The 13,491-nt window shown below is 46.1% G+C and overlaps 1 protein-coding gene across 3 annotated transcripts in view; it reads right to left on the reverse strand.

Moving 5' to 3' along the window:
- Positions 1–13,491, reverse strand: part of LOC142571363 (arylsulfatase B-like) — a 132,269-nt gene that overhangs the window by 96,155 nt on the left and 22,623 nt on the right. For all 3 annotated transcript variants that reach the window (XM_075679647.1, XM_075679649.1, XM_075679648.1), the window contains exons 2-3: positions 11,461–11,580; positions 1,747–1,860 (exon numbers count right to left, since the gene is read on the reverse strand). In XM_075679647.1, the coding sequence (XP_075535762.1) occupies positions 1,747–1,860; positions 11,461–11,493 (147 nt within the window). In that variant the 5' untranslated portion in view covers positions 11,494–11,580. The remainder of the gene's footprint in view (positions 1–1,746; positions 1,861–11,460; positions 11,581–13,491) is intronic.

Genomic DNA, 13,491 nt, shown 5'->3' on the forward strand with positions numbered 1-13,491 from the left:
CAAGTCCTCTTGCTCATGCCCGTGTTATGTTTCTTGCGCCATTCTTACGTTTGAAATCAACACAAATATTGTGGTTAACAACTATGTTTTATTAACTGCGTAGCGATGTCAACTTTATATAGAAATGAGTTGTCATTGTGAAAGAAGTATTCACCGACGATTACGATACTCCCTAACGCAAAATTTGAGTGCAGCTCTATACGCGCTTTCATTTCGTGTTTCAGTGTTTTGTACTATGATTGTCTAGGTACATAGTTTATATTGAAAAGATAACGCTGTGAGTAGCGTGGCTGGCGCGGACAATCTGTCCCGCGCGGCACATTTTACACGGAGCGAAGCTTGGCGCGACTGCCTCGTTGATGACGGGGCGGGAGTGTGGGTGACGCATGGGCACGATTCACATCAATGACTGCAGATAGACCTCCGCTCATGCAGCGCTGTGTTTCCATGTATGGTATCGGTGGACACGCTCGCCGCATGCCTTACCATCATCGATGAAGAGACGACAGCTAGCTACTCCGGCACCGTCTCGTAGCGGTCGTCGCTGCAGAGGCCGTCTTGCGCGGCACTATACTTTTCTTCTCACGCTTTCGCCATATCCTCCTCCTCCACTTTCCTTATCGCGGTCTCTTCGCTATCGCTGTCATTCATCCCCCGCTGCGCTCCGCTTTCGCTCTTTCGTCCTTTGCTGTGCCCGTTCGTTAGGTTACACCGAGAGACGCCGCCGACTTCGGAGGATGCCGACGTTCAACTCAGGAACGGGTGCCTAATAGCTGCGCTCTAAAATAGTTGGAGCGACGATATCGCGAGACTGACACCATCGCTTCCCCAGACGTACCTACCTTCTCCTGTTCGTTCATAGTTTCTTTAGAGTGCAGCTCTTAGGCGCCCGTTCCTGCATCAAGCGTCGGCATCCATCGGTGTCGTCCCTCGGCGTAACCGAGCGAACGAGCACAGCAAAGGATGAAAGAGCGAACGCGGAGCGCAGCGGCGGATGAAAGACGGCGAGAGCGAAGAGAGCGCGAAAAGGAGGGTGCAGCGCAAGCATGAGGTAGAAAGCGGAGGAGGTGAGTATGGCGAAAGGGTGAAGAGGAAAGCGGAGTGCCGCACTAGACGTACTCCGCAGCGGCGACCAGGCATGCGGCGAGCACGTCCACTGATACCATATATGGAAACAAAGTCCTGGCGTGGGCTTCAGACCCACTGCGAACGCGCTACTTCGCCTGCGCCGCTCCGCTAGAGAATACGCTCCGCGCCAGACACGCGTTCTCATGTTTACGCTTTCTTTCTGAGCACTGAGCAACCCAACAAGTGGAAATGCTTCGTCTGCCGCGAGCTGCCCGAGCAGAGGCTCAGCGCCGCCGAGGGGACCCTGTCCTTCAGAACCAAATTCTTTGCCACAATGTACCGCGAATTCAAAACACCTAACCAGCTGCACACAACATTCGCGTTAGGGAGTATCGTAATCATTGGCGATTTTTTTATCTCGCCAGGCTCGCCTTCACCTTCCACAGGCCGCACGGCGTGTGTGTCGTTCAATTTCATTTTCATATAGTCAGCAGGCGACAGAAAGCTACAGAACGTGCACATTTCCACGTGTCATCGCTGTGCAAGTGTTGCTATTTCCTAAATTCGCCACCAGCGAGGTCAAACCACAGCGGGGCTCTTAGAAGAACAGTAGTCATGCTCATGCTCTGGCTGACCATCGTGGAGGCGAACTAACTACCCATGCACTGTCTCACTCACCAGGTCATCGGCGAGTATGAAGATGATGTGCGGCTTTTTGAATTGCTCCTGGCGGGGCGTCACTAATACGTAGACTCCGTAGGCCATAAGGGCGCCGATGGCACCGCCGACCGTCTGAAAATCGAAGTTGGACGCATTAGAGATGGTGCTCCGTTCTGACAAAACATGTCGATCCTTTGCGCATGGAGTTATGTACAACTCACAAGCACAACATCGACATGTTAACATGCCCTTCCCGTTTTCGACCTGAACGATTTGCTGCGTAGTTTCTTAAACTTGAGGACACCTTTAAGCTGAAACCTTTCTTCAGGCGACAAAGTGTAAAGCAAATAAATAAATAAATAAGTAAATAATAATAATAATAATAATAATAATAATAATAATAATAATAATAATAATAATAATAATAATAATAATAACATAATGTTTATTGCCACCCAAAAATACAGAACAACACGAACAAGCCGCCTTAAGCCTTAGTTGGCTTGCTGTACCATGTTTATCAACATGATGCACATTTTGGTAATCAGTTCTTGGAGCTTTTAGGAGATGGATGTTTCTAGTGTTTCATGGGGAGGACGCGCAAGAGGGATAGAAAAGCAATAGCGTTCTTTTGCTTTTTTTAAGCCTGGTGTGCCTCGGCGGAGGGTGGCCTTGTACTCGCTTGCTTTGTGATGATGGGTTCGGCACTGTTCTGGAGTTATTGCTTGCCCAACAGGAAAGGAAAAGTTGCGCGACCGATTTGCTTGCTCAGTTGCGACGGACCGGACCAGAATGAAAAGGCGCAGAAGAGCGCCACAAGGCCAGGGAATCTACGTGCAGCGAACAAACGGTTCGTCACCACGGAAGGAAATTCCGCTGCTGAGCTGCCGATCCCTCGCCCCGTGGCTGCTGGCCCCACTGCGTCGGGATCTTCCTCCCCCCCCCCCCCCCGGTCTGGCTGGCGCTCCACAGTATTCACGGACCCCTCCGTGTGTGTGTGTGTGCTGGACAGGCGGGGGCGAGTCAAGGGGAGGCCCTGCTTCCTCGCACCAAACGGGACTCACGGGCGTACTGCCAGCGGAGGCAAGCACGTGCAACATCGCCTAGGAGAGAGGGAGCAGTCGCCAATCACTGACCGGAGTCGTTACATCCCATGTGACGTTCGCGTGAGCAAAGTTCCGCCTTGGATTCTAGCGGGCCTATAAGCAACAATACAGCAACACGCCATTGAGATGGAAGTACATACATCGAAAAAGATGGAAACTACGAGAAGACAGGAGAGGAGTGCAAATAGAAAGAATGAAATCAAATTCTCGGGTTGTACGAATCAAAACCACGATATGATTATGGGGCACGCCGTAGTGGAGGACTGCGGATTAATTTCTACCACCTGGGGTTCTTCAACGTGCAACCAATGCGCGGTACACAGGCGTTTTTGCAAGTCGCCCTGCACGAGATGCGGCCGCTGAGGCCGGGATTTGATCCCGTGCCCTTGGGCATAGCAAAGCAAGACCATAGACGCTACACCACCACGGTGGATGCAGTTAGAAAAAGGCTCATACGAAAGTGCGAAGCTCGGAATAGAAGGAAGACAGCACGTTTTGAATGATAGTGACAGGGAAAAAATGACAGCTGCATTGAATTTGCGTTTTGTGGAAAGCTGAGTGTGTGCTGAAAGATGCAGGGACGTGAAAGAGTCTATGTTCTCTGGTAGTCATTTGTCAGAACCCGCCGTAGAACACAAGCTAGTAGATCCGTGCATGTAAAAATCGAATGAATGATATTGTACAAAAGGTTGGTACGGCTACGTCTGCAGCTTAGTGACGGAAGTAAAGTTGCTATTTGAATTGCTTGTGCCGTTCCACTCTACTGAGGCGTATTCAAGTAATCGGAAACATATGAATGTGAACAATTTCAGAAAAAAACAAATTGGGCACGGACATCTAGTAAGTCCGCAGACGGAACCGAGCGCGCGCAGGATTTGTGATGCGACGCGCTTAGAGAGGGCGGAGAAGCTCAGCGTGTACGATCGAAAAGCACAGCGAGCGCGCTTACTTCAACAACCCCGGTGAACGCTGTACGATCTGCAGAAAAACAAGGGAAGACGATGTTAAGGGTTTTACGCCCATGTGACAAATTCATGGTTTCACATAAATTTAAAGCGCACCCGTTTAATTGGCTCCATTCAGGGAATGAGGATAGGTTCGACTGCAGAGCGCGGCAGTCCTCAATACTGTGTGTCTCCATAAAGATTTTGGTGTCGTCGGCGCACAGAAGCAATGAAGTCTTCTGGTTTGCTGACCGTCCCCGCTCCGCTTCCGGCGGTTTGCCGGAAACGCCTTTTCGTGTCATTATTTCGGAAAAAGGCACATGGCAATATTCCCTCTTCTGCTGGCTCCAGTGTCACCTTAAGAAGCTAAATGTTAATGATCCGTTTCTGGTTACAGGATCTTCTGACGTTATACACTACCTTTCTCAACATTCTGACGTCCCATTTAAAGATATGTCCACAGATATAAAAGACTTGTTTTATTCTATTCCGCATCAGGCGCTCTTGGTTGTTATCGAAGAAGCCATTAGTAGTGTTGGTTCTGTTGCGTTCCAGAATGAATGTGGTGTGTGTCCCGTTTCAGACTTTATAACATTGCTTCAACTCTTCAACTTTCGCCGAATGGAACTGTTTTGCTTCAAGAAAGCGGGATATGTATAGGTCCTTGTATCGCTCCAGGTCTTGTTGAGCGATTTATTTTTGGCTTATCTAGACAGGAACGTCATGTCACGGCTGGGCAATACTAAAATCGAAAAAGCCTTTCGTTATGTGGATGATTTCTTAATTCTGTTGAATTGTGAGGACAGCTGTTTGGCGGCCTCTGTTCGTCAGACGTTGGATCTGTTTGAAGAACGCTTATCTCGGCTCATACTCACACATGGGCTTCAGGAGAATGGGTCACTCAGGTTTTTAGGTTTGAATTTATCTTTTACCTGGCAACATGTACGCTGTATGTATGAGCCGCGAGCTAATAAGCCTCTATTATCCTACGCATTTGCCAACATTAAAACTGGTTAAGAGAGGTATCGTTCATACTTGCTTGCATAACGCACTAACAAAATCCTGTTATCAGTTGATAGAACCTCATTTTAGTTCGCAGATTGCTCGGTTGACGGCGGCAGGGTACCCTAGCAACCTTCTTGTCTCAGTCTCGGAGAAATTGCGTAGTAAGTTAAGCACTGATCCTCACAGCACTGAGCCTCAGGTACATGATCGAACAAACAAAACAGCTGTTATCCCGTACGTTCAGGGGATCTCCCACAAACTTAAAAAATAGGGCAAAGAGCAGGTATAGATGTTGTTTTCTCTGCTCCAAAATAACTTGCCCAGCTTGGCGTCACAACTAATCCTGTTGCTAAGGAATACAGGACTTGCAGTATTAATCATAGAAAAAAGTATGCAGTTTGTTCCAAAAGTGTTGTGTACAAGATACCCTTGAAATGCGGTCGCTCTTATATAGGGCAGACAGCTAGATGTCTCAATGTTAGGCTGCAAGAACATAGTAATAAAGTGCGCAAAGGGCGGGAAGGGTTTCTAGGTGTCCATTGTGCACAATGCGGCTGTAGCCTGCTTTTTAAAGAAACCACTATCTTAGCTAGGCATTCTAATGAATGCCCGAGACTTATCATTGAAGCAGCAGCGATTGCTGAAGGTAACTCGGTTAGTAAGCCGTCAATTGCATTAACAGATAAAGAATTGTTTTTTTTTTTTGAGGTCGCACATGCGCTCTCGTTCATCTGAAGGCGTCGGTCATGGTTTCTTTGAATTTTGAATGCATACTCATGTCGGTTTTATGCTTTGTGGGGGGTGCTTTTGTCTAGGTGTCTCAGTATATATGCGTGTTACTCAAAAATAAGGATCAGTTGGAAGTCAGCGCTTGTCTTCGTCGTTCTTTTGGTCCCTGTCTATGTGCGCGCTGTAAGTGATATTTGAAACAATAAAATACCAACTAGCCCGTATTCAAACCCTGCTTTAAGGTTGTTTCTGATTACAAGCACGCCAATACGGCTTCTATCACGGCAGAAATGGAATCATTCACAGCTGCTTACATCGCCGGTTCTGACGACCGCTCAGTTGAGGATAACCGGTAACTTTTCAAAAATAAACTATTATCTTTAATTTTCCGGCTATGTACCTCAAAGAAAGATACCCTCTCAAACACACGATCGTCATGGTTCAACAACTATCTTAAACGCCGGCGAAACAAAAAGAAACGGTTATTCCGTCGGGCCAAGCAAAGGAATCTCCCCGCTTATTGGTCGACGTACCGTCCAGTGGAAACTCAGTACATCGAAACGACTAGAAACGCTAAAGATACCTTGTTGAATGTTGTTACATTGCTCTCGTTTGTTCAAACGAGCCCGCGCAAGTTCTGGAGTGTTGGTAATGGCACTAAAACAAACATTATACATTTAAATTACCCTGATGCCACCTGTATTCCACCTAATCAATGTTGCATTGTTTTGACTGACGCGTTTGTCTTTTTCCTCAATACTAATATCTTCGCCGATTCACCGAGTGCACCAATTTCAAGCTTTCCTGTAATGCATCCCATAATAATTGACTGGGTTGTTATTAGTCGGTTAATCAATAACTTAAAAATTTAGTCTGCCAGTGAGCCTGATAGTATTAATTCCAAATATTAAAATGCACTGAGGTGTTTTCGCCTGTTATTCTTTTTACAATTTTTGCCTAGTCGCTACAGTGTTCTTCGCTATCACGTGACTGGAAGAAAGGAAATGCGGTTCCAGTCCCAAAGTCAGGCAATGCGCGTGCTCCCGAGAACTACTGTCCCATTTCATTGACAAGCAACCCATGGAAACTTTTGGAGCACATCATTTAATCTCACCTTGTTGACTTTTTGTAAACCAATCCATCCTTTCATTACTGTCGACATGGCTTCAGAAAAATGTTTTCGTGCGAAACTCAACTAGCTTGCTTTACTAATGATCTTTTTGCTGCAACTGATCATAAATTTGACGTTGACTGTATCTTCTTGGACTATGCTAAGGCCTTTCTTATCGTAACACACAATCTACTAAACCTCAAGATAGATCAGCTTAACATAGATCCTATAGTATTAACTTGGTTTAAGGACTTTCTTTTTAATCGAACCCAGCACGAGACTGCTAATAACGCTTCCTCTGCTTTTTCATCGGTTACATTAGGGGTCCCGCAGGGATCCGTCCTCGGGCCTTTGCTCCTCTTAATATATATTAACGACATCCCTGACTGAGTGAAATCATCTTCAGTTAACTTATTAGCTGATGACTGCGTAATATATCATAAGATATATGATAAACTAAACTTCAAAAAGACCTTAAGAGCTTTATCCATATGGTTCATGGCATGGAAGATGAAATTAAACGTGAATAAATGTAAATATATGCGCATTTTACGCCGCACCAAGAATACTGACACACGCGTGTATTTTCTGAATAGCACCCCTCTCTGTAAAGTTAATTTCGACAAGTATCTCGGTCTTTATATCACTCACGATCTATCATGGCACAAGCATGTTGAATATACAGGTTGTCCCACATAACTTGAGCCAAAGTTTTAAACATGAAAGGCACTCCGGAAGCGAGTTGAACCAAATGCATAATGTTGGCACTGACTTAGAGTTACTCAGGCTATTTTTTATTTTCTCCTTAACTAACCGATTAATTATGTTTAATTAATCAGCTATTTAAGTATTGGCTGCAGACCCCAAGTGTGATACGCAAAGTTGTAGAAAACCTTGAGAAACCTCTCAATAAATTGTTTCCAACACGATATAAGCCTGCCAAATATGAAAAAAAATACCACGTGACGGGGCCCTTGCGCGCTGTTATTGGGCTGCTCTCAAGCGTGCGATGGATGAATAAGGTCGGCTGCAGCGAGTCTGGCCCGCGACAGGGCGTTACGTCTGGTGGAGGTATCTGGGCATGCGGCTTTTATTGCGTGACGGCGCAAATGTGGGCTGCTGGCCGAGCGGTGCCGAAGCGATAAAGCGTCTAAGGAGACGGAAGAGAACAAGAACATTGCTTTATTTTTTTATGCTTATGATGGGGCAAGAGCTGGCAGCCTGCCGACGGAGTGTAACGGGGTTGGGTGGGGAGGCGGCGTTAGGGGGCCGGAGTGATTTTCCAGTGACCTTCAATCCGAAAAGCGCCCTTTGACAATAATGCGTGTTCAAAGAGGTCGCCATCTGCTGCAATGCAAATTTGGCGTCTCATAGGCACATTTTCAGAGGCGTTCATGATCATGGTATCAGAGGTAGAGTTGCAGACTTATATTACTATTTTTTTTAGGTTCTCTAATGTTGTGGTTGGTTAAAAAAAAACCAACCACAACATCAGAGAACCTAAAAAAGATAAGTCTGCAACTCCACCTCTGATGGTTGTGGTTGATGGTTGTGGTTGGTGTCCGGTATACTTGATCCTTGACGTAGCCCCAGAGAAAGAAATCGAGGGGAGTTAAATCAGGCGACCGTGCCGGTCAAGCAATGGGCCCATGCCGTCCAATCCACTGCTGCGGGAATACTTCATGCAGCCATTTGCAAGCTTTTCTGCTGCCGTTCGCGGGAGCACCATCATGCTGATACCAAACATCCTTGATCCTAGCCAATGGAACTTCGCAAAAATCCTCATGCGCCCCATCAAGGATGTCGTTGACGTATCTTTCGCTTGTAAGCGTGTTATCAAAAAACACGGGGCCAATGATAGTGCCACCATAAATTCCACACCACACATTAACCGACCACTGGTACTGGTGATGTGTCTTCAAAACCCAGTGAGGGTTTTCGTCGCTCCAATAGTGAGCGTTGTGGATGTTCACTTGGGCATTACGTCAGAAGGTAGCGTCATCGGTCCACAGTACTTTGTTGACAAAGCCTGGGTCCTCTTTCGTCGATTATAATCCAGTTTGCAAAGTCCTTTCGACATTGAAACTCGCGGGGCTCCAACATCTGGTGCAGCTGCACGTAGTACGGATGAAGTTGCCTGTTCTTAACGATCTCCACACTGAAGACTTTGACACTCCAGCTTCATCACCCACACTACGATAACTTGCATGTGGGTCTGAAGAAAACGATGACAGAATATCTTTCTCCACATCCTCGTCGAGGATTGAAGATTTATGTCGTTCCTTCGTAAAAGTCGCAGTCTGTCTCAGCTCAATGACGCACAATCGTCATTGAGCTGGGACGTGTACCTGGATGCCAGTGTTGAAATAGCTCAACTGCGCGCCTTCTATGTCCCCTTGACGCACCTAGAGCCAAAGTCATATCCGTTGTTTCCTCATTGAAGTAAGCCATATATGCTGCTCAACGTTGGGTCACAGCCAAATAGCGTTGCTGCGGCGAACACGCAGGGATACGGGCGCCTGAGGAGCACTGAATATATTGCAGTTCGCTGGGATTGGTTCAAATTAGGTACATAAGGTACGATCTACATCGGTAAACTGGAACAGCCTGCGGACGCACTGTTTCAAGGACTGGCGCGCCGGTCAGGGTGCACAAGTGTGAAGCCAGACGCGGCCACCCGATACTGCGGCCACGAAGCGATGCGTACGTGCAGGGTGCGAGATCAAAAAAGAACGTCTGGTAGACACTAAGTGCGAGAAGGGGAGCAGACGGGGCCAGTGCGAAAACAGTCGTCGGCCGAAGAAGAATCTTCATTGAATATAGCCAATGTCTTTTTCTTTTACCATTAGGTAGTTTTGTCCCCGTGTGATTTATCCGCTGTTATTCGAGCCCTAAGGTTTAAAGTTGCAGCATCATCGTTCAATTCGAAAACTACCACAAGGTCATTTGTGTACAAAGGCAAAATTGTAGCAGCCGTCATCGTCTTCCATCGTTCCCCCGCGCTTCGCCCTTTCCTTCCTTCGAGCGGAATCAAAATGCTGCTTTCGTTTTTTTCCTTTTTCGTGGGCTTAGACGCTTTATCACTTCGGCAACGCTCAGCCAGTATATAGCTTGCATTTGCACCGTCATGCGATAAGAGCCGCATGCCTAGTTACCTACACCAGTCACAATGGCCTGTCGCGGGCCACTCTCGCTGCAGCCGACCTTGTTCATCCATCGCACACTTGAGAGCAGCACAATAACAATGCGCAAGCGCCCGTCACGTGATATATATTTTTTTAATATTTCGCGGGCTTTCTTTGGAACGCGGGGGAGAAAAGGACCACGTGAGATATATTGCGTTGAAAGCAATTTATTGAGAGGTCTCTCAAGGTGCTATACGACATTGCATATCGCACTTGGGGTCTGCAGCCAGTAATTAAAAAGATGATTAATTAAACATAAATAATCAGTTAGTTAAGGAGAAAATAAAAAGAATACCCTGGAGTAACTCTAGGTCAGTGCCAACATTATGCATTCGGTTCGACTCGCGTCCGGAGTGCCTTTCATTTTTAAAACTTTGGCTCAAGTTATGTGGAACAACCCGTATAACCTCTAACGCTATAGCCGCACACTAGGCTATCTGCGCAGAGACTTTTACGCCGTTCCGCATCCTTAAAGCTGACACTCTACAAAACACTTGTCCGCTCAAAATTTGAATATGCCGTGGCCATCTGGTATCCCCCTCAAACATCATAAACCCTCTCCCTCGAAGCCATTTAGAATCGCGCATCACGCTTTATTCGATCTAATCACTCTCGTCATGCTAGCGTAACACTTATGAAGCAAACCGTTAGCATACCGGAGTATGTCGCGCACACAGTCGCCTCTGTCTTTTCCACAAGATTTACCACAACCCGGTATTAAAAGAGACACTTTTAACACCTCCTTCTTACTTTTCATCCCGCAGCGATCAGAAGCTTCCGTGCCATCTTGTCGTACTATTACTCGTTTTTTCCGCGTACGTGCAATGACTGAAACCACCTTCCCGCATCGGTCGCCACTATTACAGACGCATCGAGTTTCAAGACTACTGTTCTCCATGCCATCTAACAAACCTTTTATTCATTGTTTTGCATTCTTCTTTTCATGTATGTGCCACTCATTTCTGTAGCGCCTACGGACCTTGAAATTATGTAGAATTGTAGATTGTAAATAATTTGTAGATTATTTGATTTATGATTGGTTTCTTTGGTAGCTGCGTTTACACATTTGCATATACTTCTATTCCTTTATCCCCCGGCCTATCCCTAACATGGTTTAATGCCATTGTACAAGGGGCACAACAACAACAACAATATAATAATAATAATAATAATAATAATAATAATAATAATAATAATAATAATAATAATAATAATAATAATAATAATAATAATAATAATAATAATAATGTGTGCCAGAATGTGCCATGCCTTTACGTCACTTTATTGCTAACTTTCGTCACGACTAGACCGAGTTCATGTAAAAGCAGCCTTTCTGATGATTTATTTACGATTGAAGCCTCTGAAATGAATATGAATGACGCATTTGAATTTAAGCCTTACTTAAAAAAACGTTATTTTCAAAAATTGGCAATTTTTGAAATAAAAAAAATGAAGATTTAAGTAAGCAATCTGTTCTTATGAGTGAGGTGTCCCCCCCCCCCAACTTGAGCTTTCTATTTAAAACATAAAAAAAAAGATATGAAATGGAACCAGTGGATGCCGAACAAAACAATCTATCCGTTCCAAGGTGTCGTGCAGGACCTCCTGAGGTAAATCATGGGGAACGGTCTAGGCTGACCGTCAATGCTTACCAAAAGCGTGCACGTTCTGAACCAGCGAGGCATGTGAATCCTGGGACGGGCGACTACAAGCGCCCCTTTGCAATCGAAGAGGCTGCCGCTCTACACGAGCCGTACAGGTTGCATCTCGCCCTGCGTTTGAAGAAAGGAGATTTCTGTGAGTGTGAGATGTGCACCGGAGAGAGGACGCCCTACGCTTGTCCGCAACGGTGAGGGGGAAAAATTCGGCAGAACGCACCTCGCGATGACTGTCGACTGTAGTGCGCTTAGCATTGAATCAATACAGCGACACAACATATTGCCACCTTCGTAACGAGTTATGCATGAGGCGTGCACTGCAGCGGGATTCCTCTTTCGCGCTCCCCTAAGAACGCTCGTTGTGCCACCTAGCGGAGCCGCCGCGAAGCCTGCGCGTGGTCTCCGATATGCATGGCGCGCCGGTGCGTGCGAGCGCCGAGAAACGCGTAGAACCCCAACCAGACGTACACGTCGGAACGCGTCCGCACGCGCCGCGTGTGGGCATGCTCAACGTCAGGCACGGAGACTGCGTCGCGTGTTGACGCGTGGCGGCGTCGACAACTATGGCTGTGTTCCAGTACTCGTCGTAGACGGCAAAGTAGAGTTCCAATTCAAGGTAGACAGCTTCGCAAAGACAGCATCCAAGTCAAAACCGGTGCAGACTACTTTCCTGTCCAAACAAGATGGCGGCTGAGTAGGACGCCTGGAAAGCTAGGCGACGGGAAGGTCGTCTGTGCACAAGAAAACGTAGACAGGCTTTCCTGTGCCCTCATTGAAAGTCTCACAGGGTTTTTCATAGGTTCGCAGGCACAAAGACATAAAATAAAGAAATAATGCGTGCTTTTCTCAACTTTTCCTTGCCGCCACGAGGTGCAGCACGTTGCAGCTCGGCCTCCTCCTTGTAGAATTCGTTAAGGGATCAAGTACGTTAATAATAACTGCACTACCATTGCCAAAGATGCTGCAGACGAATTCTTGAACGCTACGCACTGTCAAGACAAGTAAAATATGTATTTTTTTATAAAATAATATACCCGTATGGGTCCCAAATATTGCGTCCGAAGTAACTGATATCAATGCTTCCATGTTTCTTTTTTGTCTGTTTAGCAAGTAAAGAAGATATCATACGAACTTAGGGAATATAGAAGTTCGAAACCAGCAAAGCAGTGCATGCCGCTGATATGGAAAATGTAAAGGCCATGAAATGAACAAGTCGAGGACAAATATTTTAATGAAACTTTGTCATTCGAGAACTTTGTTTACATTCTTGTACATATGCAATGGCCAGGGAAAAATCTGAATGACGCTGTGCTTTTTTCCAATGTATTGCGCAGGCGCAGCTGTCACCTGTCGTGTATTGTGAGTAATTGCACTGAAATAATAGTTTCAACAGAGAAAATATATAAAAAGCAGTTCTGCAAATTACACGACGGCGAGACAAACGAAAGTGAGACAATGCGAATATATGACAAACGGGGTACTTTATTTAAAAGTAGCCTACATGAGCATTTAGACATTTGTCCCACTGACTAATGAGTCGCGTGATTCCTGTCTCATAAAACTTCTTGAGTTGCTGCTTCAAAAAGTCTGTAACTAACTCTTTCCCGTTATCGTCCGACACGAATCATGCAGGTTCCCTTGAGCTGTTTCTTCAATTGCCCAAAAATGTGGAAGTCCCAAGGCGACAGGTCGGGGCTCTATGGCAGATGTTGCAGCGTTTCCCACTTGAACATTGCCAGTTTTGTGTTAACCACATCAGCGACGTGGAGACGGGCATTGTCGTGGAGAAAGATGACTCCATTCGTCAATTTTCCACGTCGTTTGTTCTTGATTGTGACACGCAGCCAATCCGGCGTTTCACAATACCGGAAACGATTGATAGTCTCTCCAGGTTTAGAGAATTCGATCAGTAATGGCCGCTGATGATCGAAAAGAAACTCAACATCTTTCCAGCGGAAATGATGGCCTTTGCTTTTTTTGGGGGTGGTGAATTCCAATGTTTCCACTGTACGTTTTGCCATCGTG

Source organism: Dermacentor variabilis, chromosome 2 (genome assembly GCF_050947875.1).
Source record: "Dermacentor variabilis isolate Ectoservices chromosome 2, ASM5094787v1, whole genome shotgun sequence".
Classification (NCBI taxonomy): Eukaryota; Metazoa; Arthropoda; class Arachnida; order Ixodida; family Ixodidae; genus Dermacentor; species Dermacentor variabilis.